Here is a 20376-nt window from a genome sequence, read left to right on the forward strand (position 1 = left end):
CTTTTGTGTTAATCTATGCTAGACTGAATTATTCTCTCTAAACAAAGGTGCGCTGCCATTAGCTTACACAAATGTTGAAAATCTTTATAGTAGCCAAATACTTAACTTACCCTGGTAAATGTTCCTTCAAAACTATGAATATCCAATTGTGGCTTCTGAGCATAAACATAGGCACTGATAGAAAAAAGGTCCTGGAATACAGAAAATAAAAATGAACATAAATCTTATAATTGAGCAAACATGGTCGTAGAAATTTTCAACACATGAAACTTCCATACCACACAGCACCTTTTGATACAGGGACATAATGAACAAGCTAGCAACAACCCTCATTTCCAGGCACACATGAACATTTACAAGCATGCGTTTCATTTAGTATATTAGACATCAAATGACTGAATAATGGCACAATAATGAGAGTGTCATTCGAAGCGTTTCATGATAATTTAAAAATCATTCTGAAGTTTTCAATAATGTAGGAAAGCCTCCGCTATTAGGTCAAGGGCAACATTTGTTCGCATTACTTAAAGGTCATTAAAATACATCCTTAATCATAACATGTGTTTCATTACAAATAAAATTGCCTCTTGTTCAATAAAACTAATTAAATGTAAATGGTATTGTTTACTGCTATATGGATCTTTTGAAATAAATCAGCAAGTCATGATTTATTGAAAATTGCTTGGGCCTCATGGTTGTTAATAAATTTGCTTGATCACAAAAGCCAGAAGCATATTTCCCAAATGTATACAGTGCCTGGAAAGTGCTCTGCCAACTCGGTAGCGGCAAGTGGAAACCACATCTGAGACCAGAGAGCAGCAGGGCAGCCTTGGTCACGGGAACAACGTCCCCAGTGTCCACTCTTTGACCACATTGGGGAGGTGGGGCCCTAGCACAAGCAGGTTCACCTACCCTGCACCACACTGTTAGGAGCTAGGAGGACATTACTGCTGGTGTGATACAAAGTATCTCCAAATCCATCACTCACAGACACAGGAGGTAAAACAAGTAATAGCTATGGCACTGTAAGCTCTAAAATGACCACAAACTGAATGGCCTGGCTACAGTGAGATCAGAGCTTTCTTTTCTATGAAGAAGAACAGTGAGTCCAGATTTATGATAATCTGTGGATAGGAAGGTCAGTTCTTTTCTAAGAAATATTCTTGTTAGTTAACCACCAAATAAAATACTAAAATGTCTTAATTAATTATATAATTATTTCACAATAGTTACTCATACTTCCTATCAAACCATATCAGGCATAAAATTTGAAAGTAGCACTATGTGAAATATATACGTCTTTAAATACTGTATTAAATAAAATATTTTAAATATAAATTAACATATATATTTTCCATTAATAAAAATGAAGAGAAGATCCTCCAAATATTGAATAAAACATGACTTCCTATGGTGATAAAATAGAAGTCATTCAAAGTTACAGACAGAAAATAATATACTGAATTTTTTATTATTTAATAGCACATAATTTATATTATATTCTATACATAATTAAAATACAAAATTAAATTTGATAAACACATACACCTATTTTCAGCATCACAATCAAGGTACACAACACTCCCATGACCTTCAAGTACCCACTGTACTCCCACCCTCCTCGTCCACCTCCCATCTCCATTCTCCTCTACTTATATCTCCTGCACCTCCACATCCATCCTCCAATCTATCTTCAACTCCACACCCCCCCACACACACACCTGTATTCTCCTCTACATTTCTTTAGCTCCATTTCCACCTCTACCCTCCTTCACCCCCTGCAGGGTCTGGTGGAAAAGAAGCCATTTGAAAGAGATAATTGTGTCTTAGTATCTAGAAACAACAGACACCAAAGAAATGGGGTTTTCCCCAGAATCTCATGCTGGGAGAAGGAAAGGGTGTCAGCCAGATGGGGTACTTGTCTCCTAGAAAGAGTCTTCGAATGGTTTTACATCTTGTCAGACCACCTTACAGGGTGGGACCCACCAAAACCCGATCAGTGATCAACAGTGGTACGCTGGACCATACCTTCACCAGAACTGCTTAGATATGTGTGTCATTGGTCCTCTAAACTTTGATCTCACTTCAGAGCTCAAATATGCACTTGAGGGGTTTCCTGGGTACCCCATTCTTCTGCCCAATGTGGCTACATTGAATAAATCTCCCATTTCTGTTTTCCATTTTTAACCTGGCTCTTCTAATTGATTTATAAATGACAAGTGGCTGGACCTGACTTGGAGTGCAGGTTGTGAGCCCTCAGTATGACAATGCCCCTCCTCTCCTGCTCTCCTCTGCTGTCCTCCAGCGCCATTCCAACCCTCCTCAACTGCTTGTTCTTCCAAGTCTGCTGGAGTTGAATCACAAACAGCATATTCTTGTTTAGTTAAGTTTCAGTTTTCTTTCAAATTCTTTCTGACAAGGCTTTATTCTGCACTTCCTTTTCTGTTACTCTTAAAGCCAAATCTATCACACAGTTATCAAGTAGTGTGGATACTGGCCAGCTGCCTACTGCTGGGGCCATTTTTGAAGGCTGTTCAAGGGGAAAACAGAAAGTGGAGTTGTCACCCACTTCAAATAGTTTCAAAACATCCTTTTTAGTTTCCTCCAGGCATATTGGCAAACCAGTACACAAGGGATCATGTGTAACCAAGAGGGAGTAACTCTCACCCCAACACAGGATTTTAAGTACCTTCCCAAGGAAATTTTATTTGCTTTTATGTTTTCATTTTTACATCTCTTTATTGTGTGTATACCAGGATACACAGGACACAGAACAAGTGTAGAGGTCAGAGAACTTCTAGGAGGGAGTCAATTCTCTCTTTCCACCATGTGGACTACAGGGGATTGACCTCAGGTCAGCAAACTTGATGACAAACACCCTTGCTAGCCATCTTACTTGTCCAAATTATTCATTTTAACAAAGTATGAAAGAAAATAAGAAGACAGTTGTCCTACATTTAAGATAATAGTACAACTTTATTTTGCAACATAAGAAATAAAACAAAAATGTAAAACATTGAAAAGGAGAGCAAGAATGGAAAAGGCCTAAGGAAAACAGGAAAGGAAGGACTGCCCTGGCTAAAGTGGGCAGTGGGAAGGAGCTTTTCGGCCTGTACTCTATAGCACCCAGCTGTGTGATGAGCTTTTTCCTCTGAACATTTCAGCAACAGCAGCACTTTCAATGCTAATGACCCCTTTGACTCCACCTACTGACAGGCACTTGAATGATTAAAATGACAAATCAGAGCTGTCAGTAAAGCAGCATTAGGGCCCAAAAGGAAACCAGTCAATGTTCGGGAAAACATGCAAGTGTTGACCCAAACAAAACCTAACACATTTATACAGCAACAAACATTATGAAGACAGCAGTAAAAACAGAGATCAAAATATCTCATTTGTAGCCAAGGCCTAAAGAACAGGCACACCTGCTTGTGAAAGAGGACTAGAGATCGCATAACCAATTGAGGGTAATTTTAAGGTTGTAAAAGAGATAATTTGTTCATGGAATAGTACCGGTGCAGGTGGTTAACAGGGTTTGGTCATTTGATTTTGATTTCTCGCTCAGAAACTCACCTGAAATTAATGCTGATAAGACTGACTGATTAGAACATGTATGAGTTTCTCAAGTAATGTTTCAGGTTATCTTGAGTTAACTTTAACCCCCCTTGTACCCATTCACTGCCTGCCTAACCCTGACCTGTTAACATCTTATGATCACTGGTAAATTAGTGCATTTGGAAATACACAAATGGACCATGAGTTTACACCAGATCAGATGCTAATTATGACCAAAGAATAAAAATAAGAATAAGAAAAGAAAAAAAGAAAAAGAAACGCCTTCATGAGGGTCAGTAAGGTGCCTGAGTGGGAAAAGGGCTTTCTTAATGACCACAGTGTGATCCCTAGAACCTGCGTGGTGGAAGGAGAGAACCACTCCCAGACTGTCCTGACCTCCACATGTGCACTGTAGCAAACACAAGTCCACCACACACACACACACACACACACACACACACACACACACACACACACACTAATGGAAAAGCTTCTAAAAATTCGTGCAACTGTTAGAACATAGAATTTAGGTAGTCTGAATCTGAGTTTCTAGGCCATAGTCACTTAATTTCTGTTCCAGGAAAAAAATATTATCTCTTATTACCTTTGAGGTGAGAGCTATGTTTTTTTTGTACAGACACTAGACAGATAACCTGTTTAGTATGAAATAAATGTTTAGTTTAGAATAAATGACTTCAAAATCACGTAAACTATAATAGTGCAAATAGTCTAAGTTTAAAATTAAGAGCAGTATTCACTTAAATATACTTGGAAGATACTGGTAGGCCATACAATAAACTATACATATGAACAAACATTTTCATTGGGAGTACTGGGAACTGACAAAGACCAGGCACCTAGGGTGCTAAGTAGGAACTTGAAGTAGTCTAACACTGAGCCATATTCCCAGGCCTCTTTTACTCTTTATTGTGAGACAGATTTCATATTAAGTATTCTAGCTGGCTTTGTTCTCACTCTGTAGCTGAGGTGGTTCCTGAATTTGCGATGCTGTTTCCTCAGTCTCCAAATGGCTGGCATTACAGGCCTAACTAAATTTTCTTATGAAAATCTATGTAAACATAAAATGTGTCAGGTATGGTGGTCCATGTCCATAATCCTAGTGCTTGGGGAGCAAGGGTGGGAGTCTCAAGTTTAAGGCCAGCCTATGCCACACAGTGAACTCCAGCTCAAAAACAGACTATGAAACTGCAGAAACGCTTGTGGAAACTTACATTAAAAATGACCAGGACACACTCTTAAACGTCCTTTTGGCAAACAGTATCTATGGCATACTCTCCTAGATGTGACTGTCCAGGAGGATTATGTGGTATGTCAATGGCAGCCAGTGCTGAGGGTAAACTGTGAGGGAGCTTCTCCCATTTTATCACTTGGGGCATTTTCAATGGGCATATTAATATTAAAGTTGGGACAAATTTAGCCTGATCTCTTTTTCTGAAGGAATGGGCCCTAAGAAAGAAGTCGGCGCAGCATCTGATGCAGAAGTGAGGACAGAGAGGCTACCTGACCAGGACAAAGCCAATCTTGTGGGGGAACCACTCTGACAAATCAAGCCTTCATTCAGAAATAGTCAGCAGTAACATACGTCTTGTTTGGTCCACCTACTTCTCATGCAAAATTAATGAACTTCTCTACGTGGTGTTGATTCACTGAGACCCACTTTCTTGGCAAAAACAACTGTAAAGAGTGATTAAATCAAGAAGCAGCCATATTCAGACAGGGACACAATGACCCGAGAAGACAGACATACACTGTGTGCCCTTTGTCAGGGAGCACCGATTCACAGACAAGAGAAGATGCCAAGCAGGGGAGGAAGACTCTGACCTAGAGACCAAGTCTGCAGCCTACAGTATCACTAAGTACATCTGGCCAGGCACTGTGTAAACCTCCAGACTGAGAGCTCGAAGACATCATGTTTTGAGAGAGAGAGAGAGAGAGAGAGAGAGAGAGAGAGAGAGAGAGAGAGAGAGAGAGAGAGAGAGAGAGAGAGAGAGACCAAAGAGTTTGGTAGATCCTAGAAGGAGTTTGCCCTAACAGTGGAATTAAACCAGCATTACAGCACAAAGGAACCCACTCTAAAAATATGTAAATATAGCCCTGATAAGACTAAGATGAGTTGCAAGATTTTGAACCAAGAATATAGATAAGAGACCCTGAAGAAAAAAAATTCACAGACAATGACTATATATGTACACATACTCTTTCTCCTCTCTCTCTCTCTCTCTCCCTCCCTCCCTCCCTCCCTCCTCTCTCTCTCTCTCTCTCTCTCTCTCTGTCTCTCTCTCTCTCTTTCTCTCTCTCTCTCAGCAAATATACGAAAGTCAAATGCTACAATACATGAAAAATATACCCAATGGGAGAAATGGGATTTATCCCATTTTGTGGTAGGCACAAAAACAAAGTCAGTATAAAAGCAAACATTATGTATTTATATATTAATAAAAGAGAAAAAAACACAAGATTATCTCCAAAGATATAGAAATGCCTCTGAAAAAAATGGAATTCCTTTTTGTTACTGTTAGGCCTCAGGTTATCCCACTGTTCAGAAGCGAGCTGAAACTGGACTACAGAAAGATTTTGGAGGTTAGCTAAAAGTCAGTATTCTTCAGGAAATTGTAAAACCACTTTCTGTCTGCAAAAAAAGAGTCATTTCCCTTACCTCAGGCAGAAGGGACATATGGCTAGCTGGGCTGCATATCAAAGCCCATGCTGACCTCCAGGCTCCCTCAGTATCACAAGTACCTCTGGCATCAAAGTCCAAGTTAGCAGCCTCTCCCTCTTCACCTCCTCCCTACCCTAAACTCCCTGCAGCTGGCAGGTTCCCTTCCCCAGCTGCTCACCCTCTTACAGCCTAGCTAGTCCCACTCTTCCCTCTGATCCCACCACACTCTCGCTGTCTCGCCATCTATTATGGCCTCTCTTCTCCCCTGCTCCCGCTTCTCTAGCCCTGGCCATGCCCCATCTGCTAGCCATGGTCAACCTCCTTCTCTCTCTGCTCTGGACTCTTCCAGACGTCTCTCTTATCTACAATAAAAATCTTGGCCACACCCAGAGCGAGCGCTCATGCCAACAGTTTCTTCACTGTGCTCCCTCACATACCAACCTAGGCAGACTAGACTAGGAAAACCGCAGGTCTCCTCATATTCACAGGAGGGAGGGGAAGAAGAACAGGTATACTAGCAGGAGAGATTCAGACATCTAGGAGAGCTGCTTACAAAGATTTATACTTTCTCTAAGCTCTTCTTGCAGCTTCCCTGAGTATGTGTGTGAGGAGAGGACCAACTAAGCTGTGGTCCGTAGTGATATTTTATTTTAACAAATAAAGCTTGCCTGAAGATCAGAATGCAAAGCCAAACCACTAGAAACCAGGCAGTGGTGTCACACACCTTTAATCCCAGGACTTGGGAGACAGAGGCTGACAGATCTCTGTTGGTTTAAAGCCATCCTGGGCTACATGAAATTGATCCAATCTAAAAGAGAAACAAAGCTCATCCAAAGGTGATCCTAGCACTTGGGATCACACGCCTTTAATCCCAGCACTAGGCAGGTAGAGAAAGGAAATGATATGGCTGGGCAGAGGAAGGAATATAAGGCAGGAGGAGACAAGAGCTCAGTGCAGTCTGAGGCAGCAGTCTGAGGACAGGATTGCTCACCCGTTTAGTCTACGCACTGGTAGAGGTAAGAACTCTAGTGGCTGGTCACTCTGCTTCTCTGATCCTTCAGCTTTCACCCCTTGATAGCTGACTCCGAGTTTTTATTATTTAGACTAATTAGACCTCATGTCACAATCATCTGAAAGGATATCCTTCTTCCCTCAGCATAAAAGACAGCAGCACTCACTTCCTCAAGATCAGTTCTCCTGTCCTCAGAAGGAAAAGCTGCAGGCAAAAGACTTGGCACAAAGTCAAGGCTAAGTCAAAGTCTGTTCTCTTCTCCCAGAATACCTTACCCTGCTATTCAGTGAGCAGCAGTTCTCAGAAACAGACTCACCTGCCTGGCACTTCAAGGTCAAACAGATTATCTAACTAAGAAGCTTACAACAAATAAAAACACATATAGTCTAAGTATCAAATAAACAGGACATCCAAAACCATCTGAAACAGTCTATCACCCTGGAAACCACATCATCTTTAATGACCTTGAGGAAAAAGAAAATGACACAGAAACTTCCCTTACCACCTAGAAATCACTTCAAAAGAAAGAGAGCAAGAAAGAGAGAAAGAGAGGAAACAGACCGAGAGAGACAGAGACAGACAGAGAGAGAGAGAGAGAGAGAGAGAGAGAGAGAGAGACAGAGCCCAGTGGCGCTCACCCCTAGGGCTGGTAGCCGTTGTGTGCAGCTCACCGCCACCTTCAGCTTCCAGTCGGTCTCACCATCTAGCTGGTCCGTGCGGATAAAGCATGAACCTTGGAGGCAGAGAAGAACATGTCACCATCTGGAACTGTACTGGAAAAGAGTTCTACTGAGTTACGTTTTCAAGCAGATGTCAATATAGTGGGAACAAGAAAATAATTCATCTAAATGAGCCCAAAGAAGAAGCAGCTTTAAAAGCCCTCATTTCAGATGATATCATTTGGTTCAAAGAACAAATCTGTGAAAAGACAGCCATCAATCTAATTTTTAATTACTTATGCCCTGTTTGGTACCCTTGCTTTTGTTGGAGGTGGTAGTGACAGTATCTGTCTGTGTTCTGCATGGTGTTATGGCTCAAACCCATGCTTAAGCATGATAGACAAGTTCCCTACCATTGAGCTACAACCCTGCCTGTGCCTGTTAAGGGTTGATATCAACTATTTTGTTTTAGAAAGCTATCCTGATCATTTACTTTTAATCTAAGTTTTGATGATGACAACATAATAAGATACATACAAAAATATCTGAGTCTGACATTACCTTGGTAATAAAATGTTAATTGACCAACATAACATTCAGTAAATATAAGCACCACTAAAATGCTAATACCCAGGTAAGTACTAATACATAATAAGAAACCTATTGAATTTCAGAAGGGGAAAAATTTGAATCACAAGAATCTAATTACCCACAGACCATATTCACCATCCCTGTTCTCAGAATTGATCTAGAGATAAAAGCAAACACAAATGCACTAAACGATACACACAGATCATTCACTGCAACAGTGTTTACAATAACGATAGATTGGCACAGGGATTAGAGAACCAGCCGACTACAACAGCTGAGGCAGCAATTAAAAGAGAACAAGATCCATAGGACACATTGTTAAGTGGAAAAAATATGGTATACACACATGCCGAGAGAGAGAGAGAGAGAGAGAGAGAGAGAGAGAGAGAGAGAGAGAGAGACTGACTTGTTTGAGGCATGAGGGCACACACTTGCAATGTCAGCACTTGGAACGTAGAATCAAGAGGAATTCAAGGATGTTCTCAGCTACATAGAGAGTTTGAGGACAGTTTGGGCTATAGGACACCCAGTCCAGGGGGAGGGTGAATTGAAACATTGTTTAAGAACAAGAGAGGTAATGGATGTGCAATCGACATTTTTAAAGTGGGGTAGTCTTGCAGTAGTAACTGTTTGCTTGAAAAGGAAGTTGATAAACACCGACATGAAGCAGGGAGGAGGTAAAAGAAGGGAGAGAACAAAAGGGGATAGTGCATATTAGTTTTCTGCTCATATCTCCATGTGCTGTTATATAACTACAAGTATGCATACCTGCATCTTCTTGTGCCTCTTTCTGTGGGCACGTATCTTTTGGATACATGCAATGCAGTCTTGTGCATCCATAGATATTTGTTATATATCATGCATGTGTTTCTGTGCTTTATGTACAAGCATACCTGTACGTATATCTATATAAAGGCATTGTTACACACATGTACAAACACAGATATGTGAAATATACCTATATAGGGAAGAAAGGAACAGAGGAAGGAATAGAATAGAAACTAGAACCTTCCTGATCATACCTTACAATGTTCATTTGGAAATCATGCATGCTTTACAAAAATTAAAGAACAAATTACAATAAGCTTGTAATAAAGCAATTCTTTTTTTCAATAGAAATAAAGGAAGACTTCCTAGAATTTATTGAAAATGAATGCACAACATACCCAATTCTTTGAGATACTTTGAAAGTAGTACTAACAGGAAAATTCTTAGCAATAAGTGCCTACATAAAGAACCTGAAAAAAATCTCGCACTAGCGTCTTAACAGCACACTAGAAAGCGGTAGAATAAAAACAGCAAACTCACACAGGAGGAGGAGATGGCAGGGAATAACCAAATTGAGGACTGAAATCAATAAAATAGAAACAAAGAAACAATACAAAGAGTCACTGGGACAAAGAGTTGCTTTTTTGTAGAATATCAACAGTATAGACAAACCCTTATCTAAAGTACCCAAAATAAAAAGAGACTATCCAAATTAACAAAATCAGAAATGAGAAAGGGGACATAACATCAGACACTGAGGAAATCCAGAGAATCATCAGGTCATACTTCAAAAACCTGTACTACACAAAACTGGAAAATGTAAAGGAAATGGTCAATTTTGTTTTGTGTTTTTTTTTTGAGTTTTTTTTCCTCATTTTTTTTTTTTTATCAAAAATTTCCATCTCCTCCCCTCCTCCTCTAAGCAGCTTCTGTAAAGCAAAGGACACTGTCACTAAGACACAAAGGCAGCCTACTGACTGGGAAAAGATCCTCACCAACCCCGCAACAGACAAAGGTCTGATCTCCAAAATATATAAGGAACTCAAGAGACTAGACTTTAAAATGCTAATTAACCCAATTAAAAAATGGGGCACTGAACTGAACAGAGAATTCTCAACAGAAGAAGTTCAAATGGCCAAAAGACACTTAAGGGCATGCTCAACCTCCTTAGCAATCAGGGAAATGCAAATCAAAACAACATTGAGATACCATCTTACACCTGTCAGATTGGCTAAAATCAAAAACACCAATAATAGCCTTTGCTGGAGAGGATGTAGAGTAAGGGGTACACTCATCCATTGCTGGTGGGAATGCAAACTTGTGCAACCGCTTTGGAATGCAGTGTGGAGGTTTCTCAGGAAATTCGGGATCAACCTACCCCAGGGACCCAGCAATCCCACTGTTGGGAATTTACCCAAGAGATGCCCAATCATATTTCAAAAGCATTTGTTCAACTATGTTTATAGCAGCATTATTTGTAATAGCCAGAACCTGGAAACAACCTAGATGCCCTTCAGTGGAAGAATGGATGAAGAAAGTGTGGAATATATACATATTAGAGTACTACTCGGCGGTAAAAAACAATGACATCTTGAATTTTGCATGCAAATGGATGGAAATAGAAAACACCATCCTGAGTGAGGTAACCCAGGCCCAAAAAGATGAACATGGGATGTACTCACTCATAATTGGTTTCTAGCCATAAATAAAGGACATCGAGCCTATAATTCGAAAAAAAAAAATCCTAGAGAAGATATATAAGAAGGTGAATCCAAAGAAAAACATATAGTTTTCCTCCTGGATATTGGAAGTAGACAAGATTGCCGGACAAAAAATGGGAACTTGGGGGTGGGGTGGGATGGGGGGATAGGGGGGTGGGGAGAGAAAACTGTGAAGTGGAGGATGGGAAGAGCTTGGGGGAATAGGATGGTTGGGATATAGGAAGGGTGGATATGGGAACAAGGAATTATATATCTTAATTAAGGGAGCCATTCTAGGGTTGGCAGAGACTTGACTCTAGAGGGGTTCCCAGGTGTCCAGGAAGACGCCCCCAGCTACTTCCTTGGGCAGCTGAGGAGAGGGTGCCAGAAATGTTCAGATCCTATTGCCATACTCATGAATATCTTGCATATCACCATAGAACCTTCACCTGGCGTTGGATGGAGAAAATGACAGAGCCCCACATAGAAGCACCGGATTGAGCTCCCAAGGTCCTGATGAGGAGCAAAAGGAGGGAGATCATGAGCAAGGAAGTCAGGACCGTGAGGAGTGCGTTTACCCATTGAGACGGTGGGACAGATCTAACGGGAGACCACCAAGTCCAGTTGGAATGGGACTGATGGAACAGGGGACCAAACCGGACTCTCTGAATGTGGCTGACGGTGGAGGAGGACTGAGAAACCAAGGACAACGGCGATGAGCATGAACTCTACAGCATGGACGGGCTCACTGTGAGCCTTGTCAGTTTGGTTGCTCACCTTCCTGGACTTAGGGGGAGCTGGAAGGACCTTGGACTTAACATAGTGAAGGGAACCCTGATGGCTCTTTGGCTTGGAGTGGGGCAGAGTAGGGGTATGGGTGGAAGGGAGGGGAGGGAAGGGGGAGGAGGAGGGGAGGAGATGGAAATTTTTTTTTTTATTTATTATGTATACAATATTCTGTCTTGTGTGTATGCCTGGAGGCCAGAAGAGGGCACCAGACCCAATTAGAGATGGTTATGAGCCACCATATGGTTGCTGGGAATTGAACTCAGGACCTTTGGAAGAGCAGGCAATGCTCTTAACCTCTGAGCCATCTAAAAAAAAGATTCTATTTGCTGCCTGTCCACTGCTAAAACCTTGTTTTCCAAAATTTATATAGGAACAGATGAGATGCTCTGAAATGTCTTCCAATACTAGCACAAAAGCAAAAGCAACACAGCCAATACTATAAACACAATAAGCCTGCACTCTAAGTCCTTTAAAGATAAAAGGTTTGTGCCCGTTAAATAAGCAGAGATTGTTTTCAAATTTTAGAGGGAAATTACCTAAGATGACCAAACATTACTAACTTCAAGAAACAGCTGCCATAGAGGAAGCACCACAACAGAACCTGAAGGGTGGCCGGGACGCCTGTCTAACCATCTTACAGGGGCAGTGCAGTCATTTCTTTTTAACAGAGAGCACTAGCTATAACTGATATAGTTAAAGCTCAGTAAAACTGAATTATTAAACTGGTCTGCTTATATCCTATTACAGACTTCTTATGAATACTTGATTTCATTTTGTATAATTGACAAGAGTTGACAGGAAAGGACAGATTCAATGACCTCGAATTAAGATCAGCTAGTGTATGTGTCACACTAAGAGCCACATGAAGGGATGATAAAGTGAGGGGACCCTGTGAGGTAGCTGAAGCTGTCACGGCGCTAACAAGACATCCTGAAGCATCATCAGCAACTTGCAACAGCTCACATATCCAACAGCTCTGAAAGGGGAAAGCTAGAGTATATGTCCTATGAAAGAAAAATAGACATTGACTTTGAATTTATAATATCAGATCTTTGGCCATTAAACTTGATTTTTAAATATTTATATGACTTAATGGCTGCATAAAATTTTTACACTGGTGGTAAGATATATCTTTCTATTAAGATAATGTGAATGAGAACAGTGTCACTTGCTACTGTCATCCCACTAACAAGTGACAGCTGAGTTGCTGTGTTGTGTTCTAAACACTTAAGCTATAATGTTATCACTTAGATACACGTGAAAAAGATATTGACATTTATAAGAGATTGATGAAAATTAGTTCTAAAGCATTCATTTCTGCTAATACCACTAGAAGAACTATGTGCACTCAGGAGATATTTGATCTGAATTAAGAAACTGATGGAACAATTGATTAATTGGAATTTAAGTCATCAGTCACCAGATCCATCAACAGCTCCATTTACATTCTAAACAATCCAGTCATGGCTCAACAGAATACTCTTATTAATACTCAGTCAATACAATGCCACAGATTGACTTACCATGCTATATTGACAAGCACCCAGATGCTAATGTCCAACTCTAAACCACAATGTTACTTAGGACTCGTACACTGACAAAAATTTAGAATTTTATTATAAAAAATGACATACTATAAAGGATTTTTTAAAGCTAAAATTGAAAAGCAAAAAAATAGTGTTGTTAGTAAATAACACAAAAATCCTGAATATGTTTATTTTCTGAAAATAACTAGACAACAGTGAAACTTTAAGTAATTACTTAAAACCACACAAAAGACAAGTGCATTTTGCTGACCTCCATGTAAAATGCCCCTCCACACCCCAGGGAGAAGAGTTGCAAGACAGTGTAAAATATAATTGCCCACGTGAGGTCTAATCAAGAGGAAGGAGAGATGGTCATGAGTTACAGAACCCAGTGAGGAGCCATGGCAACATGAAGAACCAGCAAGCAAGAGTCCGATATCGGAAACAGAGAAAAAGGCATGACTGTGGTTGCTAAGGAAGAAGGCGTTGGGTTGGAAGCTGCTGGTCTGGAGGTGATACACAACTATATGTTTACAGAAGATTGGCTGAATATACACCAGTACATTCTGACTAATTTACAGGTAAAAGCAGAGTGTAAAAATTACACAAGAGTTTCTGAAACTAAGAATCCAGAATCAAATTTGGAAGCCATTTGATCCATTCTATAAAAGAGGACTCAATTAAAAGCAATCTGACTTCTTAATATATGCATATGAATGGGTAGTAATGTTTAAATTTGACAAATGGAAGGTTATCACAGAACCAGAATAGGTTAAGTCAGACCTCAGCTACACAGAGGTCCTAAACTCAAATCCACTAGTACCCACGCAGTATTATGTATGTAAGTAATACAAATGTAGTAACCATGTATACTATGTACATTTTTCTGAGATAAAGAAATCAGTATTCTCAAGGGACACAGGGCAAGACTGAAGAAATGGTCTTCAATTTAACTGTTCCCTATCTGAGGTTACCATAAAATATCTCATCTGCTAATCCACTGATGTTCCATTTATTCTCTGGTGAAAAATGATGAGGAAACTGGCTAATTTCCAAAACTATTAGGAATTTCATAATTTTAAAAATTGTGTTCTCAGTCTTCAGCCTTCACATACCTCCTCTGAAAATAAATCAGTATTTATAACATATCCCAACTTTACAGTACTGCATGCTGTTCACAATTTACTCCCCAACAAATCTGTATACTCTTTTCCTTTTAAAGGGAATTACTCAAAACCATTGTTTGCATTTGGAATATTATTTTTTTCTGTCTTGCTTGTTTCATATTAAACAGTGTCTCACTCTGCAGTGCAGTAGCCTGGAACTCAGAACACGGGCAGACCTCATGGCATCTCAGTGTCCCTGCTTCAGCCTCCTAAGTGATGAGACTACAGCTGAGAGTCACCAGACCCAACTATTTTTGGTTTTACCACAATCGTTCATATGTAAAAGTACCTCTCAAACACAACTATTCAGTTTACTGTCTTACATTTCTACTGCCACAACAACACACCCTGACGAAAGTGCCTCATAAAAGGAAGTGTTAATTAGAAAGCTTGCTTGAAGTTTTAGATAGTGAGTCCATGACCACAATGTCAGGGAACGTGGCTGCAAGCAGGGAAGCACAGTGCTGGAGAAGGAGCTGAGAGCTTACATGCTGAGTATCAACCACGAAGCAGAAAGAGAGAGGCTTACTAGCAGTGGCAAGAGCTTTTTAAAAGCTCAAAATCCATTCTCAGTGATGCAACTCCTTCACCAAGGCCACACCTCCTAATCCCTCTCAAACAGTTCTACCAACTGTTTGATAGAACAGCATTTGGTAGAACAATGCAGAACAAGCATTCAAACACAGGAGCCTATGGGAGCCATTTTCATTCAAACCACCACAGTTACCTATTATACTACATGTATGCTATTAGACAGAGGGCCTAAGAAAATAGCTATTATCGATAGGAATGAAGGTACAGATAAACCCTTTGAAAATCTACTTCTCTATATCAACAATGAAAATACTAGTTGCAAGTGATAGATGTAAATACAACCTTTTCAATAATTATACTATATAGAAATGGATTAAAGGCCCCAAACAAAAAGCAGAGGCTGACCAATTCTATTTCATTATATCCTTTAAGTTATCAGTAATGACTCTTCCAACTTACCAAAAAATAACCAGTGGGCAATGATTATTAAAGGAATATGAGGACTCCCTCTCAAAACAGCACAGAGTTTTAAATAGGTGCATCTGCAACAGAACTCTGAAAAAAAATTATGCTGGAGGCGATAAGAACAAGTTCCTTGCTATCCCCTATGGCAGCTTGCATTAAAATAGCCCTCATAGATTCATGTATTTAAACACTTGTTCCCTGGTTGGTAGTGATATTTGGGAACTGTGGCTTTGCTGGTAGACATATGTCACTAGAGTTAGGCTTTGAGGTTTCAAAGCCTCTTACCCCACTCTCACCCCACTTTGTTTCTTGCTTCTGTTCAAGGTAGGAGCCCTCAGCTTCTGATACAGCCACTATGCCTTCTGCTTGCAGCTATGCCTGCCACCATGACAGACTATTAGCCCTCAAGAACTGTAAACCCACATAAATTCTTCCTTCTCAAAGTTGTCGTGGCCATGGTGCTTTATCACAGCAAAGAAAGTAACTAAGACATCGCACAAGAAAAACAGAATAACTAATTACACGAGCTCACAGTGAAGGCTGGGGGTGGGGTGAGAGTGGGACTAGGGGCAAAGAAAAATGTCTACAGCAAGAAATCAGCGCATCTGGAGAATGCAGAGAAGTCGCTGGGGTAGCTGTGATGGAACTCCTCTCAGTGGTCAGGTCCCAAGCTAAAGAAGAACCTGGGTTTCAGCAAGAGGGAAAGCGCCTGCACAATGGTAACTGTGCACTCAGTGATGTTCATGGTGGAGTCCAGTCGAGATGACAGACAGGTGATGAGGGAGGAGCTATATAAAGCACTTGACAAAGCTGCTCTTGAGGTGAGACTGAGGCCAGCAGGAGAGAGGGTGCTGCAGCAGGAGAGTGAACAAGGAAGAACCTGAGGTTCAAATAGCTATGGACACAGACTGGACAGCAGGACAAAGAGCATGTGGGGAGGGTAACAGTCATTACATAGGGTATGCATCTGCTATCAGTCTTGCAAAACTAGTTGCAAACTAAACCAATTCACCTTCAACCATGGACACGACAATCAGAGAGAACACCAATGCTGGAGACTGACTAGAGCTAACAAAAACACCACAGAAGCAGAACCGACACCGTGGTGTACACAGCACACAGAGCACACTCACAGATACACACACGCGACAGCAAAACCCAGTTCTGGGTGGGTCAGAATAAGACCACAGCAGAATAATCAGGAAATCATGACAGAAGCAAATTTAGGAAATCCACAAATGATTAAACATATTAATCACAAAACAATGAGTCAATGATGAAAAGACAAGTGATTAGAGAATACTTTAGGAGATATGGAAATAAAACAACATAGTAAACCTTACGATGACAACAAAAAAAATGCAGGTGGAAATTCATAAATGTAGATGCCCATGTTAAAAAGATCCAAGGTCAACAATCTAATTTTCTACCTAATGAAGCTACAGGGACAGGATCAACCTGAACCAAAAACAGGGAAAAAAAAACGATAGGTGTCAATAAATCAAATAAAGAACAGGCAAACAACTGATAAAAAAGATCATTGAAACCCAAAGTTAGTTCTTTCAACAGATCAATAACATTGACAATCTTTTAGTTAGAGTAACAAAACAAAAAGACTCAAATTATTAAAACCAAGAACAAAGAAAGGGACATGACTACTATTGTTACAGAAACTGCTTTTTAAAGACCATGAAGGAATAATTGAAGCATGTCCATGAATTAGAAAACCTAAAGTAGACTATTTTAAAAAAGGACACAAACTACAAAAACTAATTCAAGAAGAAAAGGAAATGTAAGTAGGCCTTTAGCGAGTAATTAGAAATTAAAAAATAAAACAAAGATCCTCAAAGGCCAGATCTATATCATTTCATGGATGAATTGCATCAAACATTAAAAAATAAAAATTCTTTACAGATTCTTTCAAAAAGTAGGAAGGAACAAAACAACCCTGAAGGTCCAGACACCAAGGCCAGTCTGCTCTGTTATCAAAATAAAGATATCACAAAGGCTCTCCATAATCCCAAATATAGCCTTTATGACCAAACATCCTCATGAAGACACTAGAAGTCAAATCTAGCAAGACAAAGGGGCTATATGCCATAATTAAGAGGTCTACACTCTCGCACATGTCCACAGCTAAGGCACACAGCTTCTGGAGGAGACGGAGGACTCACGGACCCTACAGCACTGGGCAGTCTGTAGGTGCCACGTCATGGGGGGCAACTGATGGGCTGCTACAACAGGTAGAGGCCACACCACACTCACTAGACAGCAATGCTTGGGAAGTGAGTACGTTATCCAAATAATGTTCTGAAAACAGAAACGGAAACATTCTAAAAAGAAAACTTCTCTTGATAAAAATCAGTGCTACAACCTACAGTGGTAAGTAACTGGGCTAAATGACAGACAGCTAAGGGTCTCCAGTCACAATAAGGACAAACTTGTAATTTTGGTGCGTGGCAATCTAGAAGCACCTGGCCAGTCTCTACAGCAGCTGGGAGATAGAGCGCACACTAAGTAACACAAAACAGACAGCAGCTCACAGGTCCTTTGCCTACCGTGGATAGTCTTTCTCCTGAGAGCAGCTCATGCAGCAAGGGAAGCAAGCACAGCATTCGACAGCGCTACAGAGTTTCTCTTTTATCAGGACTCAAATGTTTCTTGGAACAGTCTGCTGCTTTGGGTTGGACAGATGGCGCAAGAGTTAAGACCTGTTTTGCTCTTAAAGAGCACCAGTCCTGGCACCCACATGGGATGGCTCACAACTGCCTTTAATTCCAGCTTCAAAGGAACCTGACACTCTCTTCTGGCCACTCACATTCAGAGGACCACACAATTAAAGTCTGATTTTTAAAGCACACTGATTCTCATAGAGGAAATAAGAAATGAACTCTGAACCCCACCCAGGCCTTTGGAGAATACCCACACTTACAAATAGCATTCACGCTGAACCTAGAGAAGAAAATAATGACAGCTAGCTTTACAAACTGTAAGAATAGGGCAGAAAGAGGCTATGGGCATTCTGTGATGTGCTGCTTCATCCTAGAAATAACCGAAGTATGTCCCACACAACTAAGCCAGTCATTAGCAACTGGCCAAAGATACCCTGACAGAGATTCCCTGGCTTTTCTACTTAGTCACATGAGGTTTCCAGTTGAAAGCTCAGGTCCTATATACTGCTTTTCCCACAAAGCCCACGGCAACTCACAGAGGCCCAAATGTCTATGCCTGTACACAGAGTGCTTTCCACTATGAGAGAGTGCCTGGGTAATAGGACATTACACTGGGGCAATCTGTGTGCTAGCACACACACAGACCATGAACTGGTCATGGCAAATACCCATAACTACAGAAATCCACAACTAGATGCTGGTCTCTTCTGTAGCAAACACACAATTACTACTGTGTACAAAACAAATGGAAAATAACACTATGTGAAATTAAGTAAAACTGAAAATGTAAAATATCAAATTTTGAGTTACACTGTTATTGAATTAGGTTCTCAAGACTATTATAAAAGAAAATCTACTCAGATAACTTTTCAAGCAATTATTAAACACTTAAGTCAGATTTTTTAAAATAGCAACAATTAAATGTCATTTAGAAATGAATTTGAAATAATAAAAAATAAGTTTTCTAGGCAGAAGTCTTGATTTTACTTTTTAAAACAAAGAAATCTAGCAAAGCATGGTGGTGCATGTCTTTAATCTTAGCACTTGAAAGGCAGAGGCAGGCAGACTTCTGTGAGTTCAAGACCAGCCTGGTGTCCAGATCAGACATAACTAAATGATAATATCCTGTCAAAAGAGAAAGGAAGAAAGAAAAAGAAAGAAAGAAAGAAAGAAAGAAAGAAAGAGGAAAAAACTTCAGCAATGTAAAAGAAAACATTAAAAGTTACCTGCTTTCTCTGAAGTTCTAAGAAATACCATATCTGATGGAATTCTTTGGTTCTGCAAAAAAGTAATATACTAACTGTTATTTGAAGATGTACATTAATACTATTAAAGAGAAGAAATAGTTAATAAAAAAGACAATTAAAATATTAAGTAAAATTCTACTAAAATAGCTATTATTCATAATTTTCACATAAAAATTAACATTTTAATTCACATTCAGATGTTTTATTAAACAACAGCAAGCCATATACATGGCATTCAGAATTCTCTTGTCTAGAAAAGCTTAAATATTATCTCCACAGCATCTTAACCATAAATAACACTCCACAATGGTGTTGTCACATAACTGCATCATCCTCATTCCAAACGCCCTGGAAAACAGACAGTGGCTGCTCCATGTCAACACCAAAGAGCACATTACCAGAAAATAACACGGACAAACAAACAAACAAACAAGAATAAGCAAATACAGAAAAGTCCTGCAAATTTGAAAAGCTATTTGTTCTCTTACTAGACAGTTACTAGAAGTAACTAAAGATGCAATGGAATAATCAAAATTTTATAAATCATTATTCATGTATTTCACTATTATTATTAATAATTTTATCAATTGGAAATGCTAAAGGAAAAATAAATTAAGGTATACTATTACAATAATAATTCACAATTTCACAAATTATCCTTTTGGAGAACTAAGTGAAAATTTGCATATATACCACAGAGAAATGGCTTTCTCCCCAGCTGAGGAACATTGAGAATGAAGAAGTTACTGAGGCTGACAAGGACACGCTGTACAATGCAGCGCCTCCGTTCTAGCACTAGGGACGAAGGTGTCTGTGGAGGCTAGCATTGCTTCAGCTCAAGAAGACATCCAAGTGAACATCCAGCAGGATTTCTAAGTAAAGTTAACAATTATCTCACATGAAATGAGTGGAGCAAGCAAAGCCAGTAAAGTGTTGGGAGGAAAATATATGAGACATGGATACACTGTATCCAGAACAGAACAGAGAAAAAGGAAGCGAAGATAATGTTTAA

The 20376-nt window shown here is 39.9% G+C and overlaps 1 protein-coding gene across 4 annotated transcripts in view; it reads right to left on the reverse strand.

Annotated features, from left to right (window-relative positions):
- Positions 1–20376, reverse strand: part of Atp9b (ATPase phospholipid transporting 9B (putative)) — a 187610-nt gene that overhangs the window by 127785 nt on the left and 39449 nt on the right. For all 4 annotated transcript variants that reach the window (XM_038330411.2, XM_038330414.1, XM_038330413.1 and 1 more), the window contains exons 6-8: positions 19344–19395; positions 7886–7980; positions 111–191 (exon numbers count right to left, since the gene is read on the reverse strand). In XM_038330411.2, coding sequence (XP_038186339.1) covers positions 111–191; positions 7886–7980; positions 19344–19395 — 228 coding nt within the window. The remainder of the gene's footprint in view (positions 1–110; positions 192–7885; positions 7981–19343; positions 19396–20376) is intronic.

The sequence above is a fragment of the Arvicola amphibius genome, chromosome 5 (genome assembly GCF_903992535.2).
Source record: "Arvicola amphibius chromosome 5, mArvAmp1.2, whole genome shotgun sequence".
In the NCBI taxonomy this organism is placed as follows: domain Eukaryota; kingdom Metazoa; phylum Chordata; class Mammalia; order Rodentia; family Cricetidae; genus Arvicola; species Arvicola amphibius.